Source organism: Triturus cristatus, chromosome 6 (genome assembly GCF_964204655.1).
Source record: "Triturus cristatus chromosome 6, aTriCri1.1, whole genome shotgun sequence".
NCBI classification, from domain to species: Eukaryota; Metazoa; Chordata; class Amphibia; order Caudata; family Salamandridae; genus Triturus; species Triturus cristatus.
In genome coordinates, this window is record NC_140589.1 from 724,383,425 (window position 1) to 724,407,694 (window position 24,270).

General features: G+C 50.6%; 1 protein-coding gene across 3 annotated transcripts in view; it reads right to left on the minus strand.

Annotated features, from left to right (window-relative positions):
* Positions 1-3,697, minus strand: part of CRYBG1 (crystallin beta-gamma domain containing 1) — a 901,344-nt gene extending 897,647 nt beyond the window's left edge. Inside the window, exon 1 of one of the 3 annotated variants that reach the window (XM_085611232.1) lies at positions 3,215-3,697. In XM_085611232.1, coding sequence (XP_085467358.1) covers positions 3,215-3,510 — 296 coding nt within the window. In that variant the 5' untranslated portion in view covers positions 3,511-3,697. The remainder of the gene's footprint in view (positions 1-3,214) is intronic. The other 2 variants (XM_085611231.1, XM_085611233.1) reach the window with 2 other exon arrangements.
* Between the last annotated feature and the right edge of the window lie 20,573 nt (positions 3,698-24,270).

Sequence of the window (24,270 nt, forward strand, 5' to 3'; positions counted from 1 at the left end):
GTCCCAATAACTGGGGTGTCAGCGGGGCAAACACAAGGGGACATTATGGCAATAGAACATTGGTCACGCCCAGGGTGCACTGAATCTCTACTTCAACGGAGCAGGAATTTGGCACCGCTGGGGATGCTCTGGGTTGTGGTGGGGGGCACCCCCCGCCACCCTCCTTCTGAGGAGCATGATGGGAAGGGCGTAGCAGGACTTAGTCAATCCTCAACGCGTGAACTTTACTGTCAGCGCGCAATGTTTAAGCTGGATAGATTCCCGAAGCTGGTACGCCTAGGGGATACATCACTGAGGGATCTGTAGGGGCATAATTCCCATAAGGAATAGGGGATGGTGCCCATGGTCAGGCGCTGGCAGCGAGGAGCTCTCCTGTGCCCCGGGTTTAGCAATCAGAGGGGCTGGCCAAAGGTTAAGTAAACCCCTTCTCGCCTTCATAGCCTAAGAGGGCAGGCCCATAATTGTGAAGAGGGTAACCTGCCCGCATGGGGGGCGAATAGTTTTTGGCACATCTCCCCAGGCCCAATGGGTCCTTTATTTCAGCAGATCCTATTCCGATTAGGATAGCGTCTCGGGCCTTGGGGGCCTTGATGGGGCCATCTACAACACCAGGAGCTATAGCTCACTGGTAAGTCTTGGGTTCGAGTCCCGTAAACGCTGTCAAAGTGTCAGAAGTTGGCAAATTTCAAACTCTTCAACAACCTGGAGCCATAGCTCAATGGTAGGTCTTGTGCCTACGGTTGTAATGGTCCCACAGGACAAGGGTTCGAGTCCAGGAAACGCTGTCAAAGTGTCATAAGGTGGCAAAACTTCAGAATCATCTTTTTGGCCTGTGGATATAAGGGATCTCACAAGGTTTGAGCCCCGCTAGCGCTGTCACACTGTCATGAAGTGGCAGAATTTCAAACTCTCCCTTCTGCTAGGACGGTTCCCTTCCAGCTAGTCGCAGGAAGCCCTAGATAGGAGAGGTGGCAGGTAAGACTATAGCGGGTTGGTGGGGGGCCCTGGCTGCGACGGTTAGCCGCCTCCAGGGCTGTGGCGGAGTTACAGGGCGATCTGGAAGCAGGCCGGTACAAAGGGTACCTCTGCGCGGCACCACGTGGTGCCTGAGCCAAAACGAGGAGCCTCCAGAGAGGTCCCGGAAGCCGGTCGGCGCCCCGCTAGGCCTGTGGGCGGTTGTGGGCCTGAACAACCGGGGGTTTGCTATGCGACGCTCCGCCCCGAGAGGGGGGGTGTGAGTAGAATCTCAACGGCACGTGATCGAAAAAGAATCACTTGGGGGGCAGCACCTGCGGGTCGTTCCCGTGCTGCCCGGCTCATCAGGCGGGGCAGGTGAAGTAGATGGCCGCCTGCCCTTGGATCGCCCGTAAGATAACCCACCTATTACATATCCTGGAAATTATGTAATAAATCCTGCAGCATTTGTTACCCATCTACAACTGTTTCTTGTGTCTTCTTTGGGTAACCTAATTTGGGGGAGGGGGGTAAGCGGGGTGCCCCTGGGGGTACTATGCCGCTGACCGCGGCCCCCGCAGGGGGCCACTCGGCGGTCGGCGCCTTAGTGGCCCCGGGGCCCCGGTCACCCCTCCCCACTCCATACTTCGGGGGGGGCGGGGGCAGGGTTCCTGATCGTGCCCCCCTCCGTGTAGGGGGCCGGAAGTGACGCGAAAGGCGCGTCACTTCCGGGCCCAGGTGTGAGGGGAAGGCTATTTAGCCTTCCCCCACCCTCACTGGCGACCTCTTTGTCGCCCACCTCGCCCTTTTACCCTCCCTACCGCTTACCCGGCGTGGTGTGGTGGGGTGGGGTTTTTGGCTGAACGTTTTAATGTTTTCTTTTCGTTGCAGGCGGAGTTACAGGGCGATCTGGAAGCAGGCCGGTACAAAGGGTACCTCTGCGCGGCACCACGTGGTGCCTGAGCCAAAACGAGGAGCCTCCAGAGAGGTCCCGGAAGCCGGTCGGCGCCCCGCTAGGCCTGTGGGCGGTTGTGGGCCTGAACAACCGGGGGTTTGCTATGCGACGCTCCGCCCCGAGAGGGGGGGTGTGAGTAGAATCTCAACGGCACGTGATCGAAAAAGAATCACTTGGGGGGCAGCACCTGCGGGTCGTTCCCGTGCTGCCCGGCTCATCAGGCGGGGCAGGTGAAGTAGATGGCCGCCTGCCCTTGGATCGCCCGTAAGATAACCCACCTATTACATATCCTGGAAATTATGTAATAAATCCTGCAGCATTTGTTACCCATCTACAACTGTTTCTTGTGTCTTCTTTGGGTAACCTAATTTGGGGGAGGGGGGTAAGCGGGGTGCCCCTGGGGGTACTAAGAGACGAGCAACCCAACCAAACACACTACTGCAACGTGTTTGCTGCAGAAGCAAAACACCTCGCGCAGAACTGTCGTACACAGAAATCCTCCGCTCCCGCATGTCGCCTGCCACACTGTCAACATCACACCCGCTCTGTTGATATGAAACAACTCTCTCAAAGGGAGAAGGCGCATGAGAGAAATGTGACCGTTTGGAAATGTAGCCAGCGGCACCATCAGCCCCTGCAGCCCGGCGAGGGCGGAGAGCAGCGCAGACGATTGTCACCGCAGCAGCCTGCATTTGTGAAATGCATACCTGCCAAGTAGCCACATGTCAGCTGAGACACAGCCAGCACCCGCTGGCTTGTTAACGACGAGCGAATGCAGCCCGGGACTTGCAGTTTCACTTTTACCGGAACGGTATTAGCTAAAAACACCAACATGCGAATTGTTTTGGATAAAATAAACAAGGCTGTCTGCAGGTCTCGAATGACATGGGGGTCACCTGGCAACTGTGACAAATCATTGAGCATGACCCCACACTTGTAATAAAAGATAAGTAGTGACAGTTGACAGAAGTTATAACAGAAGGTAGGTAGTGCCTGCCGACAGTGGTTTAATAAAAGGTAGATAGTACCTCTGTTGACAGTGGTTTTGACAGAAGCTACGTAGTGCCTGTTGGCAGTGGTTATACTAGAAGAAAGGTAGTGCCTGTCGGCAGTGGTGTAATAAAAGCTAGGTTAGAGCCTGTTGGCAGTGGTGTAATTAAAGGTAGGTGTGCCTGTTGACAGTGGTTCTGACAGAAGGTAGGTAATGCCTACTGGCACAGGTAAGGGGGGTAGATGTGCCAAGAAGTGCTAGTGGCGCTTGGAGACATGCGCAGCTGTGCCGTCCTTAAGGGGACCCCCACTCACCGGTCGCCGGTGGCCAGGGAGGCGTTGTCGGGCGGGGAGCGGCTCCCGGCGCTGGTGGAGGAGCTGGAGTCCTGGCTGTTGCGGTGCTTCTTCTGCCTCCAGCTGCCAAGGCTGCGCCGCTTGTGCCCGCCGCCCTCGCACTCCTCCGAGACCACGGTCGGGCCCACGTCCGACGAGCTCCGGCGCACCCCCCGGCCCGGGGGCTCCTGCGCGTCCAGCTCCGCTTCCACGGTGCTCCGGTTCCTGAGGAAGAAGCGCCCGAGGCGGGCGAAGCCGCCCTTCTTCTCCTTCTCCATCGCCCCTCCGCGGGGTCCTATCCGCGGTTCTCGGCTGTGTGCAGCGGCCCCTGGTGCTGCGCGGCGCGGGCTGGCTCAGCTCCGTCTCCCGCTCTCCCCTCTGCCGCTGTCAGGCTCTCTCTCACCTGAGCGCAGGTAACACGAGCCCTCCCTCGCCCGCCGCCTGCAGGGAGAGCAGCCCGCGTCTGCCTGAGCGGTAGGAGGAGGCAGCGCGGGGCAGGGGCTTGGCCGGGCACTGGGGCAGCCCCAGGCACAGAGGGGCTGGGAGGCACACGGGAGCTGAGGTGCACTGAGCTCTGGTTCTCACGGGGTTCAACTGGGTCCATGTACACACAGGACTCGCGCACACACTAGTGCAAACTCACTAGGGTAGTGGCAACCTTAGACACAAATGGGGATTCCGGTGACACACCCCGGTGTACTGAACTCCTGGTTCTCACAGGGTTCAACTATAACCAGGGTCCTTGTACACACAGGACTCGTGCACACACTAGTGCAAGCCCACTAGGGTGACCTTAGACACAAAGGGGGATTCCGGTGACACACCCCGTTGTACTGAACCCCTGGTTCTCACAGGGTTCAACTATAACCAGTGTCCTTGCACACACAGGACTCGTGCACACACTAGTGCAAGCCCACTAGGGTGACCTTAGACACAAAGGGTGATTCCGATGACACACCCCGGTGTACTGAACCCCTGGTTCTCACAGGGTTCAACTATAACCAGGGTCCTTGCACACACAGGACTCGTGCACACACTAGTGCAAGCCCACTAGGGTGACCTTAGACACAAAGGGTGATTCCGATGACACGCCCGGGTGTACTGCGCGCTCTGGTTCTCACGGGGCTCAACTGTAACTAGGGTTTATGTACACACAGGACTCGTGCATACACGTGTGCATGGCAGCGCGCCGGGATAGACTTGGACATGGAGGGTCGGTTTAGGGTAAGCGGGTCTATGTGTACACCCTCGGGCAAGTGTTCAGGTACACACAGGACTTGTGAACACACAGGTTCAAGTACACTGGGGTGGCCTCAGAAACACCAGGTTTCAGAGTAAGCATGGCACACCCATGCACAAGGGTTAATCCACCATGTTCAGGTGCACAGTACTCTAGTGCACAGAGGGTGCCAGTGCGCACACAGGGCCCTGTAAGCAGATCACGGGCACACGCGTTATTAGGAGACTGGGCTTCTGTAGACAAAGAGTTCAGTATACACGGGTTCAAACGCACAGGGGCCAGCCTCATGCACAGACACCCATCCTGTGTAAGCTGGGCTCAGGCACATGGGAACAGTCAATGACTAAGGTCCCTTATTCAAAGCTTCAAACACACCGGTGTATGCCTAGGGCCCACACCGTGCCCTGGTATAAACAAGCCCGAGACACACTCCGAAGCAAGCAAGCTTAGCAACTGAGCTGCGGTACACATTGGGCGAAGATACACACATTGGAATTGCATTTATATCGCGCTTACGACCTCCGATGAGGCGTCCAAGTGCTTTTCGGCAAGTAGCACGCTACTTCAGAATCCAAAAAAGATTAGTGGTGAATTAGTATAGGGAGATACGAAATTAATTTGAGTGGTGGACATGTGAGTTTATTTGTATTGAAAAAGAGGAATGGAAAAGGGTGGGTCTAAAAAGTGTTTTTGGAGATCATAGTTGTAGGAGGAGGTTTGGGGTGAGTAAAGGAGAGGTGCAGGGGGAAGAGTCCGAGGGAAGGGGTTAGAATGGCTGGTTTGGGAGATCTGAATAGTGGGAGGCTTGAGATGATGCAAGGAGGGGTGAAGGAGGCTATAAAGGGTTATTTTGGGGATCATGGTAGTATAATGGGGTTTGGAATGAGTCAGAGAGTGGAAGTAGAGGATGTATTGAGAGAGATATAGGGTGAGAAATAGGGTAGTGCATTGGTGAAAGTGGTAGAATGAGGTGTGGGTTAGTCAAGTGGAGCAGTGAGCACACCTAAGCGGTTACTGCATATGGGGCCAGATAGTTGAAGGTATTTTGCATTGGCAAACCTTACAATTTGTAATATCGCTGCTTTTGCGCCAGTAAAATACCTTTTTCAAATGACCAAAACTCATTTTACGAGTTGGGAAAGTGGGCGTTCCTTCCAAATCGGTATGTAATGTATTGCTGGTATGCATGTGCAATACATGCTGCAAACCATTGATCAGTTACCAAAATCTTCCAAGGTGGTGATAACAGATTCACTAAGAGAAAGGGGTAGCCTGGGGGTCCCTTCTCCAGTTCAGGACTGCGTTTGTACCCTCGGGGGTGGGCAGCGTGAGTAGGCAGTGGTCGAACACTGGCTGCTCCCATTGATTTGTGGGTTTTTTTCTTCAGAGAGGAAAACTTTATTTTTTAAGCAGCATCAGTTTCCTTGAGGGCGTCTTAAAAAAGATAAAAGTTTTCAATTTTAAAATAAATGCAAACACAGGAATGGTGGTGCTCTGTTCCTTGCAGGCCACAATCCCTGTGTTTGTGGCCAATCACAGGGGGTCGCAAATTGCAACCTGTCTTATTAATATTAATTAGGCAGGTCGTTCTGCAACCTTCCTACCAATAGATAAGTTTTTATTGTACAGTTAATTAAAACTTTTATAAAAGCAAAAAAAAAGCCCCAGATGCATTTTTAGTTTCATAAAATGATCCGTCAGAGCCCCAGAAAGGTTAGTTGGGCCATAGATAGTACAGGGTTGCGATCCTTGATCAATGCACTTTATTAAAGTTGACATGAAGAACAATGAATAGCGCAGTAAAATTAGCCTGTAGGCTCCAAAGGAAAAGGGCGTAAGGACTTGGGCAAAGGGCAGGGTATCAATATTAAACCATTGCAAATGGCACCCTAAAATGATCATTGTGATCTGTTCAAAATAGACACAAATTATCCCTGGGGTGCGCCATATGGCAGGTTGGAGCTAACCTCACAGTGTTCATTTGTCTTTTGCCGCTAAGGTCAGTGTAAGAAAACAAGTGGACAGGAGCAGCACCCAGGCAGTCGCATTAACGTCAAGTGTTTAATTCCTCTTAGTTCTCGGATTTAGGCAAACAAGCAAAAAGTGCAACATGGTTGTGGGCGCTGGAGGATCCCAAAAGTGGTTGAAGGAATTAATTAGCTGCGGTGCAGGCTGTGGCCTGAGGGAGCTCAAGCCGATGAATACGGTCTGTGCGTGTAGCAGCGGCAGCCACATAGTGACCATAGAGCCCATCAGATGTTTGACAGCAGTTGTGACGTGTTGGTGCAAAGTTTAGATAGAGCCCGGCTCCTGGTCGTCAAAAGTACAGGAGGACCCCAATTTTAACATTGCCACCTGAAAGAATTTGATTACTTTGATATTTAAAATAGTGTTCACTGGGTTCACGCAGGCAATTACAGCTTGGCGGCAGGTGCCCACTCCCTACCATACAAACTCTTTGCGAAGGAGATTTTTCCTCCGGTAAAGCAAAATGGGGCAGATGCAGACTATACGCGTTATGGAGTCCTCTCCTGGGCCACAAAAGTGGCAAGTTGCACTTGGAGCTGCCAATGACTGCCATGCCAGGCGTCTGCCACCCATGTCCCACTCCCCCAGTCTGAGAGCTACAAATCTGACTTTGAGCCGGAACGGATAAGTGCAAGCACAGCACTTCTGTTGGATCCAAGGTATGTAAGAATTGACCACTGCCCAAGTGTGCAAACCCTTGCTTGGCATTGCCAAGTCATCCAGCCTTGAACGCCTTTTTGCCGTAGTTACTGCGAATTTTTTAAATGCTGATTGTGGAACGTGTTTTTCCTAGGTTTCGGTAAGCGAAAGGTTTACCAATAGTGATTTTGTATTGTGACCTAATCGGGCATTGGTTAGTTTTAGACCTGCCTCTCTTCTACAGACATTTGTGCATCAGTGCTCAAACCCCCAAAAACTTGGCATGTCTGATGGCCCATAGGCTCATCAGCGGAACACCTTCAACTGAGACTGTGTCAGTGAACCCTATTACAGTTAATGCATTACCCCCCCCCCCCCTCCCCCTCCAGTGGACCTGCAAACACCCACTTGTCCTGATGGCAGCTTGTTACTGAAAGCCACATGGTCCGTGACTGGCTACCCTCCCCTCCCAGCTTCCCACACCACCTTGAAGGATTGACATAGGCAAGTTGTCTTTGGAAGGCGGGGTGTCAGGGACCCACCGGCCGTATTTATTATACAAAACAATAAAGGATGAATATCAACATTACATCAATTATGTTAAGAAACGCAAAATTCATGACATTAGATTTACAGTATTGAATTCTAACATTTCTGGCCCGATGGCAAGGTCGCTAACCAGTGTCAAGTCCTACTAACCACGCCCTTACTCACAGGTGCGCATGCACGACAGGGGACCGCCTACCCCGTCGGCATCGTGAACTCCATTTAACCAACAAGGAGGGCCCTTATACTCTGCGTCATTTGCTGACGTCATGATGTATGTGCGGGGTGGCTACCAGCCTAAGGAAAGCGTGACTCCCTCCCCCGCATCTTTAGCAGCTAGCGGATATTCCTGCCCCTGAAGTTCTAGGAGGGACCGTGGCCCCTCCCCCTGGGCCGCCCACTCCGTGGATGGTGACGCCCCCCCTAGGACCTTAAATTGCTGCTCACCAATCATGACCTTACCGCCTGACCAACCCTAATAAATACGACGATGAACCTAGGGGAAAAGGGGAAAAGAACTCGCTAAAGGACAACTACACTAAACTACAACCAGACCATAGTAATACAAAGCATGCTGTACTAATGGGGAAAAAAGGCCTAAGTACACACAATATTACTCTTTTAATGACAACATAATCACAGCTCTAACGGGAAAAAAGTCCTAAGTACACACAACATCCATATTTGATCACAACCAATCCTAGCTCAAAAACGGGAAAAGGGGCCTAAGTTCAGCTATGACCAAGGAGAAAAAGGGGGGCATAAGTACAACCATACAATCACGTCAACCTCTTACACATGTAACGGGAATAAGGCCTAAGTCAAACTTACATAGTACCTCCGACTAGCATAGTTTAGTAGCTTGTTTTTAGGGCTGGTGGGTGGGGATAATTACACGCCCCGAGCGTGGGGCACACGAGGTATGCGGGGAGCGAGCCAGGGGCAAGAGGGCGCCCAGCTCGCTCCCCGGGCCTTTTAAGGTGCTGTTGCACCAGGGGGTCGCCGGCCCAGCCAGCCCGCCCCCCGCCCGACCCGCCCCGCCCGCCTGCCCCGGAAGCTGTACAGCTGCTTCCGGGTCACGGGGGAGGCATCAGCCTATCGGTGGTGGGGGCGTGCCGCACGCGTCTTCGACCCGCGACGCACCCCAGCACCGAGAGGCCGGGGGAGGGGGGGGTGCCGCACCGCCATGTGGGCGGGAGGGCCGAGCGGCCCCCCCTTTACACATGGTCCGTGACTGGCTACCCTCCCCTCCCAGCTTCCCACACCACCTTGAAGGATTGACATAGGCAAGTTGTCTTTGGAAGGCGGGGTGTCAGGGACCCACCGGCCGTATTTATTATACAAAACAATAAAGGATGAATATCAACATTACATAAATTATGTTAAGAAACGCAAAATTCATGACATTAGATTTACAGTATTGAAGACAAATATCAAAGGCTAACCTTAACAAAAGTCTAATACAGCGTGTTTGCTATCCGAATCTAACATCCTGCCTGAATTTTGAATTCTAACATTTCTGGCCCGATGGCAAGGTCGCTAACCAGTGTCAAGTCCTACTAACCACGCCCTTACTCACAGGTGCGCATGCACGACAGGGGACCGCCTACCCCGTCGGCATCGTGAACTCCATTTAACCAACAAGGAGGGCCCTTACACTCTGCGTCATTTGCTGACGTCATGATGTATGTGCGGGGTGGCTACCAGCCTAAGGAAAGCTTGACTCCCTCCCCCGCATCTTTAGCAGCTAGCGGATATTCCTGCCCCTGAAGTTCTAGGAGGGACCAGTGGCCCCTCCCCCTGGGCCGCCCCCTCCGTGGATGGTGACGCCCCCCCTAGGACCTTAAATTGCTGCTCACCGATCATGACCTTACCGCCACAGGCCAGCATTGTTTCCAGACGATCTGCCCCCCCCCCACAACTCCCGCCTGAAGGTCATCCCTACCTCACAAAGCCCTTCAACCAAGCTAGGATATTATCACACCATATTGTATTCCCTGCCTCAGTCAAATGGACCCCATTCTGTAAGTACAATTCATCCCCCCAAATAGTCCCATGTGGTATGGTCTGTAAGTGCGTGGTTCGGAAAAGTTTTTCTAACTTGGTATTGATCCTCTTTACCGAGTGATTCAATGCCCTGACGGAATGACCCCCACACCACTGCAGCCGCGGTATCAGCTGGGACCATACTACAGTGCAGTCAGGGCACACCCTCCTTACCCAACCCGCTGCTGAGATGATCTCTTCCAGGAGGACCCTCCTACCCAGTCTAGCAAGGTCATTCCCCCCCAGATGAAGAATCACCACCGCCGGTGGTGCTGCATGTTGGGCGACCAACTCTGCAAAGAATCCCCGAAACTGACTGAGGCAGAGATCCCCCCCTCCCAAAGAAGGAGATGGACCAACCTTTGTGCTCTAGCTCCCTTCTACCCTTGCCTGTAAAAAAGACATGTTTAGCACGATTAACATATGAATGACCAACAATCCAAACCCTGCCTGACCGCGTCCTGTGTTCCTGACTGTTCACGCCGCGATGAGTCGCCGATAAATCTTGATGATGACCCGAAACGAGTTCTCCGCCTGCGTCACAGAGCGAAGAAACTGCAAAACCAGAAAAAACAACCCAACATCAGAAAACTCTAGGTACTTTACAACATGTGTACCCGCACATACCGTTTGTAGCAATTGGAATTGGGTGACCATCTCCCAATTCTTTTAACACTGTTCACATGCAGACCCCTTGTGATTGCCTCAGTGGCTGCGCCTATCCTAAAGGAGTGTGTGCCAAATTCCTTCGGGTCAAGGCCCACCCTGGTAATAGTCAACTCCATGACTCTTCTGAACTGGTATTTGGTTAAAGGGGTGCCGTCAGCGTGTAATAAGAGCGACCCACCCAACAATCCACCTCTCTGCCGGATGAAAGTCTCCACATGGTGTACCGGGCAGCAAGGATTGGCCCTCGCCCTGTGCAGTACCACAGTCTCCCCCCGCGCCTCCTGATCAGTTTTTGATCTCAAAATTGTCACCCACAATGTGTCTCCCTGTATTGTTGTGTTCAGGAATTGGATACCCCCCTGCCTATCTGCCTTGGAGGCTGCAACCAACTCGCTCGGCCTCAAAGCTCCATAAAAGGCTAATGTGAAAGCTGCTTTAAACAATTGTATCTCCCAGTCTGAACTGCAGACGTCATGCAATGCAGGCAATAATGCCGTCAGCCTCCCCAAGCCTATTGGTTTCCTAGTGTCAGCCGTGCTGCCCTGTAAGCGGCGCCAACCCCTCAAACCCTTCCGCACTACAAAGCTGTTAGTTGGGTCTTTTACTCCCTTTGCCTGTGCGTAGAAGGAGACAGCTGCCCTATGCCTGTTAGCTGTTGCCACTGAGCGACCCTCCTGATGCAGTTTACCCAGATAATCTGTAAAACTATTCTCTAGAGCCCATTTGGATTCCCAGTCTCGCCCCAAGAAAGTGCAATATGAACCAAACGCCCATTCATACGCTGTCCTTGTCTTGGGGGCTAAGCTAGCAGCCAAGAGGTCCTGTAATTTGGGGTACCAATCTGCCAGAGTGCTGACGGGAAGTGTGTCGGTGTAGGCTCTGCTGATGGAAGTTGTTCCCTGAATACCTGCATTTTTTGGCGAGAGAGTGCATCAGCTGCATTATTAAGGACACCTGGTACATGTTTTGCCCTGAATATAACATTCAATTTCAAGCATCTCAACACAATCTCCTTCAAGAGGCGGAGTATGAACCTACAGCGTGCCGCTTGCTGATTGATACGCTCCACCACCGTCATGTTGTCTGACCAGAATATCACTGATTTGTTACGCAGCAGTTCTGGCCAGACCATTAATGCAACCCATATAGGGAACAGCTCCAGAAAACCAATGTTGGTTGTCAACTCACTGTACACCCATTCGTCCGGCCACCTGTGGGTGACCCGCTTGTTTCCAAGGATGGCACCAAACCCAACACTCCCAGCAGCGTCAGTCCATAAACCTAACTCTGCTGAAGTAGTGGGGGGGGCCAGACCACACAACCCTGCCGTTAAAGTCCTCCAGGAATGCCATCCATATCTGCATGTCCTGGCGTACCTCAAGCGACAGTCTAGTGCGGTGGTGTTTTTCTCGCAGACCCTTCATAGCCTGCGCAATTGAGCGAGAAAAGGGGCGAGCCATTGGTATCACCCTCAACGTGAAATTCAACTGGCCCACTGTTTCCTGAAGCTGTTGTAAAGAGACCTTCTCTTTGGCCTGGCACGCGCGTAGTGCCGCCTTGAATTTTGACACCTTCTCCTTTGGGAGCCTGAAACAACCCTCCACAGAGTCTATTTCAATGCCCAGAAATTCTAAGCAAGTAGCTGGCCCCACTGTCTTCCCCGACGCCAGCGGGACCCCAAGAGCCCGCATGAGCACGCAAAATTCCTGCAATGCCCGCGCACACTTCTGAGACCCAGCCGCGCCCAGGAAGAGAAAGTCATCCAGGTAGTGCATGACCTGCTGATGCCCGGTTGCCTGCCTCATTACCCATTCCAAGAAGGAACTGAACGTCTCGAAATAGGCACACGAGATCGAACAACCCATGGGCATGCATTTGTCCATGTAATACTTCCCATCAAACTTGAACCCCAAAAGGTGGTGATCCCCCTGATGTACAGGGAGAAGACGAAATGCAGACTCTATGTCAGACTTGGCCATCAATGCCCCTGAACCCAGGCCCCTAAGCAACACCACCGCTTGGTCAAAAGAGGCATATTTTACACTGCAGACATTCTCATCTATAGCATCATTCAAGGATGCCCCCCATGGGGCTGAGAGATTATGAATGAGTCTATATTCGCCTTTCTCTTTTTTAGGAACAACACCAAGTGGGGAACAAACAAAGTTGGGCACTGGCACCTCATCAAATGGTCCTGCTATCCTACCCAGGCGTAATTCTTTTTCAATTTTTGCAGCCACTACCCCTGGGTTATGCTTTACAGACAGTTGGTTCCTGCACTCAGTCTTACCTGTGTACCCTCCTGCCGGTATCCTGAAACCCCAAGAAAATCCCTCCTGAAGTAATTTAGCCGCTGCGTGATCTGGGTATCTGTTCAGCCAGGGAATCATTGCCATGACATCAATGGGAGTGTGTGATACTAAACCCTCCTCTTGTCTATTCAGGTTTCCTTCTCCCCCTGGAGCCCTGGTTGCCACCCTTAAATCTGCAGGCGGTCTCGGGGTGCGAGGGGTGCCCACACAAGGAACAGGCATGTTTGAACCTACATGTGCCCGCTGCCCTAGTGCAGGACCGTTTGTTGAAATCCCAACATACGCCCTTTTTATCCCCCCAACCCTTACCCTTTCCTGGTACCTCACTTCCTTGCGCATGCCGAAAGGGCTGTTGGGGCTTGGCCGGGTATATTTTCTGTGCACCAGTTGCCCCCATCGCTGCTGCCCCCCCAGTTATCTGATTGTACCATGACAGGGAATCCACCATATCCCATGCTAAAGAGGGATTGAATTCCTTAGCTTTCCTGAATGAAATGTCATATTCCTTCCACCCGTTCCCCACTTGTGTCTTGCTCCACATGGCAATCCTGCTCTGGAGCAGGCCATTTCTGCTTGTAAATTGGGCGACCTTTCAGCTGTAATGGCACTGAACACGGAAAAGGCCCTCATCCAGTTAACAAATGTCTCCTCAACTCTGAACTTAACCAACTCTATTCTCCATTCACTGGGCAACATCCATTCCTTTTGTGACTTGGCATATTCAAGTTCCCTATTATCAATCAGCAAGGAGAATATGTTGATATATTTGCCCGCCCATATCATCTCTTTCACAGCCGGAGACACATGCTGCGCCAAATTCTCCTTCCTTGAGGGCATAGCACCATCCTTAAGTAATGGCAAAGCCACCTCCTTACCACTGTCAATGCCTTGTGACGTAGCACCATCCTTCTTTGCCGTCTGCTCGCTGGCGGAACCTGTTAGGGGAGTAATTGGTGCCAATGGTGCCCCTTCCCCCGCCCTGGCCAACTTAATCATCTCAACCAGTTTCCGCTGAATGATCTTGAGAAGATGGCAATACCCCCCCTAACTGTAACCAGGGTAAAACGGCGGCTATCTGGGATGCCAATTCCACCGGGACAACGTTATTCGGGGGGGTTGGGACCCCGACGGGGGCAATGTTAACGGGGTCGACGGGGGCAATGACCCCGAGTGGGGCAACCGGCAATGCTGGCGTAGGAGGAGCTGGCCCAGCCGGTGCCATTGGGGGCCTCAAGGGAGTATCCATAGGCACTACTCCTGGCATTCCCTCCCCCTCAGCTGTATTCTTGGGCGTTATGCTTGCAGTTTTCTTGGACTTACCCCTCTTAGGAGGGGTGACAAAATCACCTCTAGGCTGTGGTGGGTTGATTATCCTTCGTGGCCTGCCTTGTGGTCCAGGAGGCCCATCTAACCTCTGATTAATTTCTGCCACACTCCTACCTAACTCATCCACCTTACCCAAGCGCCTATCAATTGCGGTCATCCTGCGCATCATAGTCTGCATCATTTGCTCCATGCGGGCACTCTTATTAACTCGTGCCCCCGGCATTTTCCACAATACTCAATGCAAACTAATCCTAGCCAACCCAGGCAATTGTACCTTCTTTCAGATGGAGGATGTGAAGATGGCCGTAAGCACCATGCAACTGTGACCGCAAAACACACCAAGCTAGTCTTAGCGTGTGGGCGAGCGCCAACCCCTCGTAGGAAGGTCTCAAGCCCAGCGGCCCCCCAGAAGCAATGAAGTGCAGGCCCGCCTCACTCCCCTTACCACCGATGACTCGTGTGTCCTCAGCGTTGCTGTGCTCTGCGCCTGTGATCTGTTGTCTGTCACTGGAAAAACACCACAGTCAAGCTTCCTACGAAAAAACAAATATTAGTAGCTTGCAAAAGACTTTGTGGAATCAATCCCAGTGCCTGGAAAAACTTTCAGCCACCAGAAACCCCCACCCAGTCTCACAACCAGCCCAATCTCGAAAATCAGCTTTAAAACCGGCTTACAACAGACAAAACAAGCACCTTCTCATTGGTCCCTTGAAAATCAGCTTAAAAACCGGCTTTCCACAGTCAAAACAAGCACCTTCTTCACATTGGTCTCCCCTCCAATGGCTGCCCTGCTGGGTCCTGCTTCGCCCAGGGAAAAAAACCAATGCACAAAACCCCCCTGCCGACAGAATACACTCACCAGGGAGAGGCCGGCCCACCCGCGCCCGATCTACAACCGATTGATGACCCTGCCTCCACCGCTGGGGATCGCGCCTTTTCCTCCTATGGACCCGCAACACCAAAGGCCGACAACAGTGCCTCTGCGCTACGGCTCGTGCCTCCACAACCCTACCGGCCGATCGACAGCCACGCCGGTCTCCTCGCTCACTCCGCTCCGCCTGCTCACAAATCGCTGGGCCGTTCACGCCCCGAACCGCCGCCGAACCTGGAAGCCCACGCCACCGCCGATCGGACGGATCTCCTGCAGAGGAAAAAGAACAAAATGAAAATTACACGCCCCGAGCGTGGGGCACACGAGGTATGCGGGGAGCGAGCCAGGGGCAAGAGGGCGCCCAGCTCGCTCCCCGGGCCTTTGAAGGTGCTGTTGCACCAGGGGGTCGCCGGCCCAGCCGGCCCGCTCCCTGCCCGACCCGCCCCCCTGCCCCGGAAGCTGTACAGCTGCTTCCGGGTCACGGGGGAGGCATCAGCCTATCGGTGGTGGGGGCGCGCCGCATGCGTCATCGACCCGCGACACACCCCCACCACCGAGAGGCCGGGGAAGGGGGGGGGCGCCGCACCGCCATGTGGGCGGGAGGGCCGAGCGGCCCCCCCTTTACAGATCGGCTGCTTCAAACATCTGATCTGCCTTTCATGTGCATATGGCAACCAGCCTGCCCATCTAAGGGACATGGAGAGCCCCTACTGGCGAGTGCAGTGAGTAACTGCCTGCAAGGGATATCTGGAGGGTCCATAAGATACTATCCCCGCCATTCAGGGGCCTCCCTTGGGGAATGCACTGACTGTGTGATACCTCTTTTTAGTGCACAGTTGGTGCACCCCCTGACAACGTCTTTGCCTCCTAATCAGTGTTTTTAATAACAGCACGGGCAAAGAGGCAACGTGTTTCTTCATTTGCAGGTGTCCACACCCCCATGAGAATGAGGGAACACGCCATTGAGATAGGGCGTGTGCTCCCTGTGCAGTGGTGTGATCTGGATTGAAGATGTGTCTCCAGCTCCTTCTGTAATACCAAAGTGCCCTGGAGGCACAGAAAGCAGGCACGTTGCACTCCCAGGACATTTGAGTACTAGGATTAGAAGTTTGCTAAAGAAACAGCTTCTTTCTGAAGTAAGGCTCACAGTCTGTGCACTTATACATTCACTTTCCCATTAGGGAGCTTTGAAGTGGCAATCCTAATCTCTGCTGTACAGAAAAGCCCAAGGAAGCCATCATAGTTAATTAACCCCTTCTCTTATTTTAAGAGAGACCCTTTTTCTAAAATGACTGTAGGTCACCAACCAGCTGGCTGCACTAGGGTTCTAATTTTTGTTTTTCTCTGTGCTAGAGAAGGAACTAAACTTCTGAGGCACACTCTGGTCTCAAAGAGGAGATAGAATGGCAAGCCTAAATCAGTGCATGGTAAGGTGCCTAAAAAATCAGTAGCCCACTTCTGAAATAGTTAGGTGTGTCAAGTATGCACAAAGCGGCAGACCTACAATCAATACAGACCTCTGGCACGCAACTATACACACAAGTTAACAAGCACCCACAGGGCACATGCATATATGTGATGTCTGGCACACACGTCAGTAGATACGCGTGTCTACTGACATGTAGTCTGCTTGGTAGCCTTGAGGATACCGGGCTTAGGTAGCCACATGGCTCATGCATACATTAATCTATGTGAACACCCAAAGTTCTAATGCTCCAGGGAGCATGCTAGGGTTAGTTGAAAACAAGGGCCTTGAATAGACGCCCCTCCACCCCAGTTCACATACAGGCACAAGAATCAGGGTCACATAACACAGAGCTCATGTACAGAGTTCAGCGCACATAAGGACGCGGTGTATGGCTCATTCAGTGCTCACGCTCTATTTTCTTCACATGGTGTTTTAACCAGGGCCTAACTCTTGACAGCAGAGGCGGTGACATTTAAGCACTACTGGACTGGAAAGAATGCGGGTGGATTAATCTTTTAGACAGCACTAAGTGTGGCCTGATTGACATTAAAGGCATGTGGAACCTTGCTGCCACATGCCGAATGTCAATGTCACCTTCTGCACTGAACTGACCTCGTTGCCTACAGGAAGATGGGTTTCCTTCCTCTCCTTTTTAATGTTTTGCATGTTCGCCTCTCACCCCCCCCCTTTTTTTAATGATAATTATGATATCACTCTCTTATAGGGTTTCTAAATTATTCATGAGGATGACCTGTCAGTAAATATTATCACTTTTTGATGCCCATTATGACACTATCTTTTTAGTTGTCATTGACCTTTATGGATTTGGTCGAGTTGACCTTAATATGGGTGGACTCCTGCGTTACCTTCTTGTATGCTGAACATGATCCATCCAAGATGGCAGGCCCTAGTTAGTGGTCTAGCATTTCAGGGACATCAGGGCAGCCAACCCAGCTATGTCTGCCGCGTCTTTCCTCTGTCTAGCCACACATGAATGCAAGGCGGTTAGTGGGGTTAATTCCACTGTGGAGGGGTGAGTCAGTAAGCCTCCTCCTATGGGAATGTGATCTAGTGATACGGATTAGTTCCACCGCGTAGAGGTGAGCAAGCAAGCTCTTCGCCTTCGACCTTGAGCGTGCTTTTGATGGCTAAAACTGATTTGACTTTTTTATCATTTACCTCAGATTGGTTCAGGAACAGTTTGGAGATATTGTTTTGTAGTAGGCAGCTCACTGGATTGGCACTTGTCATTGTATAAATTATCTGGACATGTGATCAATGGCCATGCAACATATTGTGTTTGATCAACTAGATCATTACTTTGGGTTCGCAGGCTCATTTGAACTTTTACTTATCTGGCATGATAAACACAACCTGCTGGTGGTTTTCATTTCTTCATTATGGTCAAGCTTCATGGCTGCTATGGTAAAAAGTAGTTACTTCTTGATTCACCAGCATCATGCTTTGCACAAATGGTCGACATTTTCTTGTAATACATATGCAGCGGGATGCGCTGTATTTGGATGAGGATCCCTCAATGGCTTGCACACTGGTGGTGTAGTGAGGCATGATGCAACTTCAGTGATGGGTGTTTAAGCAGTTTGTGAGTTGCTACAAAGATGGGTGATTGTTCACTTCTGTGTCTAACTTTAGATAGGTTGAAAGCCCATTGGATTTTTGACAAGCAATTCATCAAACTACTTAGGCGGTGACTAAGTCAATGATTGGTCATATTGTTTTCTGTCCTCTCTCACATGCAGGTTTGTTAGTCAGATGACTATGGCCTGATGAGGCCCTACCATTAATACTGGGTCGAAACCGCAATTAACCCTCCCTTTTGATTATTTTTGGAAATTATCCTCAAGACATTGCATATTGATTCATGTAACTTTGTCAAGATTCTTATCAATCAATACAGACAACCATTGGGATTTGTACAGTGTTTTATTGATGTATGTTGTGATTACATTCATGATTGGAGCACTGTGTCGTCTGCACATGATCACTCACTTTGGTGTTTATTATATATGACTTAATAAGCGTATTCTAGATGTGTTCCGTTATTTGTTGCTTTTAGTAATTAAATTTGACCGTAAAAAATTAGTTGAAAATAACTTGGGTTTCTCTCCAATACTCATACGAAGCTCCCAAGATAAATGAGTCCCACAGGATAATTGTTTTATTTATCCATGTATGCCCGGGTCTACGTGGGCTGATAAGGGTGTCCTTGTTACTTACACACAGGACATGTATGCAGCACCGCTCCTAATGTTCCTTTCCTGGACAAACAGGGGGACCATTTGGTTGTTGGTGATGTTTCAGGGTTTCTAAAGATAGGAGGAAGGGGGTAGTTTAAATGAGTTACACCTTTGCAAGATTTTATAGCACCTCCATGGTACTATATATACCACCCCCAACCACCATTTGCGAGGGTAGTGGTGGAATGTCCTAACTGAATCCCAGATCCTGCTTCTCGCAGTGGCAGATACCTTACAGCAGGTAATTGTTCAATGAGCTGTATGATGGAGGCAGGCCAGGCGACTACTGCCTGCTTCCCCAATGTGTTCCCAAATAGGATGTTTCTTAAAGAAGCACCAGATTCATTAATTGGTACACCTGACATCCTTAACTTGATATTCCCCTAACATATTTGCCTTCACCCCCCCTATTTTTGCTGAATTTGTTTTTGTTGTCATTAGAACTCTGTGTATGTTATCCTTCTAACCAGTGGTAAAGAGCTTGTGCTCTTTTCTTTAAACATGATACATTTGGCATATACCTAATTGGCACATTTAATTTACTTAAGTTCCTAGTAAAAGGTACTACATGTACCCAGGGCCTGTAAATTAAATGCTAGCGGGCATCAGCACTCTTTGTGCCACCCACTAAAGTAATACTCTAAAACATGTCTCGGCCCTGCCACTGCAGCCTGTAGTGCAGTTTTAAACACCCATTTAACCTGTCAAAACAAACCTTTTTGCCAGGAATAAACATTTTTTTTAAACTTTTAAGTCACTCCTAAGGTAGCCCCTAGAGATTCATAGAGCAGGATGCATGGTACTTAAAAAGTAGGGGATGTGTACTTAACTTTCAAGAAAGTAGTTTTCCACTGTTGTAAGGCAATCTCTCCAATAGACTAACACTACCTTATTACATTTAATAAGTGATAACTTCATTTTGGATGCAGATAGAGCAGTGCTTCTTCCACTCAATTGAATTATAATTTCAAATCTTCTCAAATGGTAAAGTCCGATTTTAACTTATTCTGAAAATGCAGTTTTAGAGAGTTGGCATTTTTTCTGACAAATCCAGATGTGCATTTCTGACAGTGTCCAAGGTTTCATGACTGTGAATGACTCTCTTGTGGTGTTTTGTGTGTTGCTTAAAGACATTGGGACAAAAGAGGCCTAGGTGGTAAGGGAGTGGGTCTTCCTGTCAGGATGGCTGGGGAGGAGTTGTGCCCTGCCCTGATTACGCTTCAAAGGAACCCACCTGCAGCACATGCAAAGGAAGCTGACACAACTCCTGTCCGTGCCTTTGTCACCCTAGACAGTTTGGAGCCAAACTCGGGGAAGAGGAAAATATGACCAGAACCAGTTTGGGAGTAGGCCAGAGATGTTCCCATACACAAAGCCTGACACTGCGTATAAATGTGTCTTCTTCAGAAATCTCATCCGAACACTCCTGGACCTGTAGAAGAGTCAGAAGAAGGACTACTCTTCTTTCTGAAGAAGGAAGATTGGACCTGCTTGCCTTGAATCCCTGCTCCCCAGAAGTGATTCCTAGGGTCAGTTGGCTGACCTCCTGTTTGATTGGGACAAGCTTTCAGGGGCCTTCACTGCAACTGCCCAGGTGACCAGCACCAACTGGACCTGCCTGAGATGAGATCTGCTACTGTCCTCTGTCCGTAGTAAATCCTGATCCCCAAGAGGTGACCAACCTAGGTCCTGGACCCTTGACTGTCACCAGAGTGTACTCCTCCTGCTGAAAAACAACAAGAAAGATGAAAATCTAGAAGTTAAGAGATCTTCTCGATCAGAAGTGGGCTCTTCACATCAAAACTGGTCACCTCACCTCCAACTAATGCAAAGTTCAGCTGGCAACCTACTCTTCCCGGCGAACAGCAACTGCTTGCGTCAATTACCAATGCAAAGCTCTAGCGATGATCGCGCAACATGCTGACATTGACCTACTTGTGGCCCCAGCTAACGCAAAGCTCCTCTTGAGGCTCCTTGTGTGGACTTGGACTATGACTGTCATCTGCAGATTACCACGGAGTTGATTTGATGCTCAATTATGGGTCCACCTCTTGATCGCCTCAATTCTGTTAGTGTTATAACACAGAATCTTGATCTGATCAAGTGAGGGTAGGAAGGGAACAGCAGGGAAGGAGACCTAAAAGAGAAATTCACACATTAGACACCTGGATACCACACCACATATAAGCAACACTTGTAGGCTGTACCTAATACCTGTAAAGCAAAATACGCAGGCTTAGAAAGATAGATTTCTTTTGTTGATCAAAGATAGGAGGCTCATCCACGGAGGCGGATGCGGACTCCCTAATAACTGATTTCCCCCTGTCCACTCTCTATATGGACTGACTTGGAGGCAGAGCTTGTATGCACGGAAGTGGAAGGAGCAATAAGAGACCTACAGGCGGGTAAAGCAATAGGCCCCAATGGCTTGCCTATCGAGCTATATAAATTGGCCCCAAGTAAGTTGGCTCCGCATATCATGAAAATGTTTCTGGAGAGTCGAGAACGGGGGTCCCTTCCACCGGACTAGAGACTGGCCACTATTGTGGTCATCCACAAGAGTGGCAAACCCAAAGAACAGTGTTCCTCACATCGCCCTATATCTCTGCTCATCGCAGAGGTAAAGATCCTCTCGAAATTACTGGCAACCCATCTGCTGACTGTCTTAAACAAACTCGTGCACCAAGATCAGTCAGGCTTTATGCCAGCGAGGAATACCTCCCTTAATCTCCGGCGGCTACATGGGGTAATGGGACGTTTGGATATTCTACATGAGGATGCTGTCATGGTGTCCCTCGATGCCGCTATGGCGTTTGACACGATCGATGTTTGCGGTCCTGAAGAAACTAGGGTTTGGTCCAGGTTTTATGAGCTGGGTCCAGCTCTTATATATGGATCCAATGGCACAGGTCGTGGTTAACAATTGGAGGTCCCCGGTGTTCCCCCTGGAGAGGGGGGAGCAGACAAGGTTTCCCCCTTTCACCATTGCTCTGTGCCTTACTGATGGAACTATTGGCGATGTGTATAAGGAAAGAGCCAATAATGAGGGGCCTCCGGTGGTCGGTGGACTGGGAGGACCGTATCTCCCTGTACGCTGATATCATCTTATTATATATGGCGTCACCAGGGCCCTCTCTCAACAGAGCGTTACATATATTCACTAGCTTTGGGAAACACTCAGATTATCGTATTAATTGGTCAAAGTCAGTCATTTATGTTGTCAGTGGCCAATTCCCCCCCTCTACCTAAGGGCTACACAACTATTGAGGCGGTATAGGGCTTCACGTACCTGGGGATCTATATCATCAAGGACCCGGTGTGGTTTTATGAGCAGAACCTTTTGCCCCTGCTACAGAAGCTTAGAAGTGATATTAGACACTGGAAATTGCTTCCACTCTCCTTAGTGGGCGAGTGGCGCTTTATAAAATGATGTCTTTGCCACGCTTCTTGTACGTCCTACACAACACCCCAAGTCCAGTCCGGCTCGAGTACTTCAAAGCTATAGAAAGTTCTCAGAGAGAACTCTTATGAGATGCCAGATCACCCCAAATATCTACCCAGAAACTTACAAGGGGGTGGTATGATGAGGGTGATGGGTCTCCCTGGTATCAGGAGGTATTACTGGGCTGCGCATTTGGCCGCTATTAATCATTGCATTTACAGGCCCCAAGGGGATTCAAGGGTATCAAATGGATAGGTGGCAGCTCCCTGGAGGGGATTTCATGAGAGTACTGTATACCAAGCCCACTAGGTTGCACCTGACAGGCCCCACTGTCCACGCAGTGTACAAATGGAGAGAAGCTACAAAGAGCCTGGGTTGGGAGGGACGTGTCACACAAGTCACCCCACTATGGTATGCGGACAAGTTTGGTAACTTGCGAAAAACATAGGGCTTTGATCGGTGGGACATAATAGGCATCTCCAGGGTCGGCGATCTATGGAAAGCGGGTGGCGTGGTCTCCTTAATGCAGCTCAGACTGAATACAAGATGGCCGATACAGAGCATTTTAGATATCTGCAGGTACAACACGCCCTACAAGCAGTGGTCCCTGGGGGGGAATCCCTCCCCGAGTCCTTTCCGATAGAAGATAGGGTAGTGGACGGATATATGCCCCAAAAATCTATCTCCTTGATGTATAAAAAATCAATCAACAACATGCCGGATCCCCCTGGTGCGGCTTCGGGCTAGAAGGGAACAGGACGTAGCCGGACTGTAGGACGATAAATGGATGGAGGCTTTGGCCTCTCCCAAAGAGATAGCTGTTTCCTCCAGACTCCGATTGGTACAACTGAAAATACTTCAGAGGATTTACCTCACTGGGCTTGCACTAGTGCGCATGGGCTATAGAACCGACCCGGGGTGTGTGAGGAGATGAGGGGTCCTTTACTCACATTATCTGCTAATGTGTATGTATAGAGGATTACTGGTCAGAATTGATAAAGTGTATGGAAGAGGTGATGGGTGTTAAAATTGAGCTTAACATAAAGCTGTGCCTCTTAAAAGGTTGGGATACCACAGACCTGGACAGTAAGGGGAAACACTGGCTGATGTTAGGGGCCATGATTGCAAAGCGGAATATCACCAAACGGTGGGGGGCTCAAGAGTTGCCAACCATTGTAGAATGGCAGAGAGACATGGATTGGTCTATGCTGATGGAACGCACGATTTATGAATCTAGAGGATGTCTTAAAAAATGGTTGCAGGTGTGGGGAAAATGCCTACATCGGGGGGAAACTGCAAGCCCCGAGGGTGGAATGGGGGCCGGGGCTCATGGCCTGAGGGTACACACATTTCAGCGGGTCCCTGCATGCTTAGATACAAACTATGTTTGGCAGTTGCTGTAACGGCCCTGAAGTAGCCCTTATCGATTGTGATTATGCAATAACTGCATGTGTTAAGTTGTGATCAATAAAAAGAATTATAAAAAAAACAATACTGACAAAAAGTAAAGCATGAAATGAGCAGTCATCCTTGATACAATTTGCCAATAAAGAAATAAACAGACTCGGCCGAGTCTCTTGTGAGAAAAGGAGCACTCTCCTCGAGGTCTGGATACCAACCTCTAATGTATACTTTACTAGAGCACTTGCTTGATAGTTTTGAAATCCCAGAAGCAATTGGTACAGAACAGAGTACACAGAGCTGTATCAAAATCCTCCTGCACTCGCAACTCTCGAGCGCAAAAGAAATGAATCAAGACAACAGCGTGTAACTCCACGCACAGCAAGTCAAAACCAAGAAAATACAAGAGCGTTTGACTCACGCACAGAGGGTCAATACTTTACCCCTCTGTAACAGAGCTGGACAGACCAGGCTGGGGGAAAAGGACTGGTGGTCCCACGTGCCCTTCTCACCCCCTCTTGTTCCCTTACCACAGGAAGATTGGGTGCCCTACTCGGATACATCGACCGCGACCCGCATTGAAGGTGAGGAGCCCTTTAACTGGGCCGACTTTCCACAGGGAGACACGCCCACAAGTGACGTCACGGAGGAGCGATCGTCAAAAACCCTCAAGATCAGGAAATCGACGGACGGCGATTCCCGGAGGTACGGAGTAGGTGAACCGAGCGGAAGAGAGGAGCTGATCAGCGGGCTGGACCAAGGACCCTGGATAACGGACGAGGAAGAGCATCG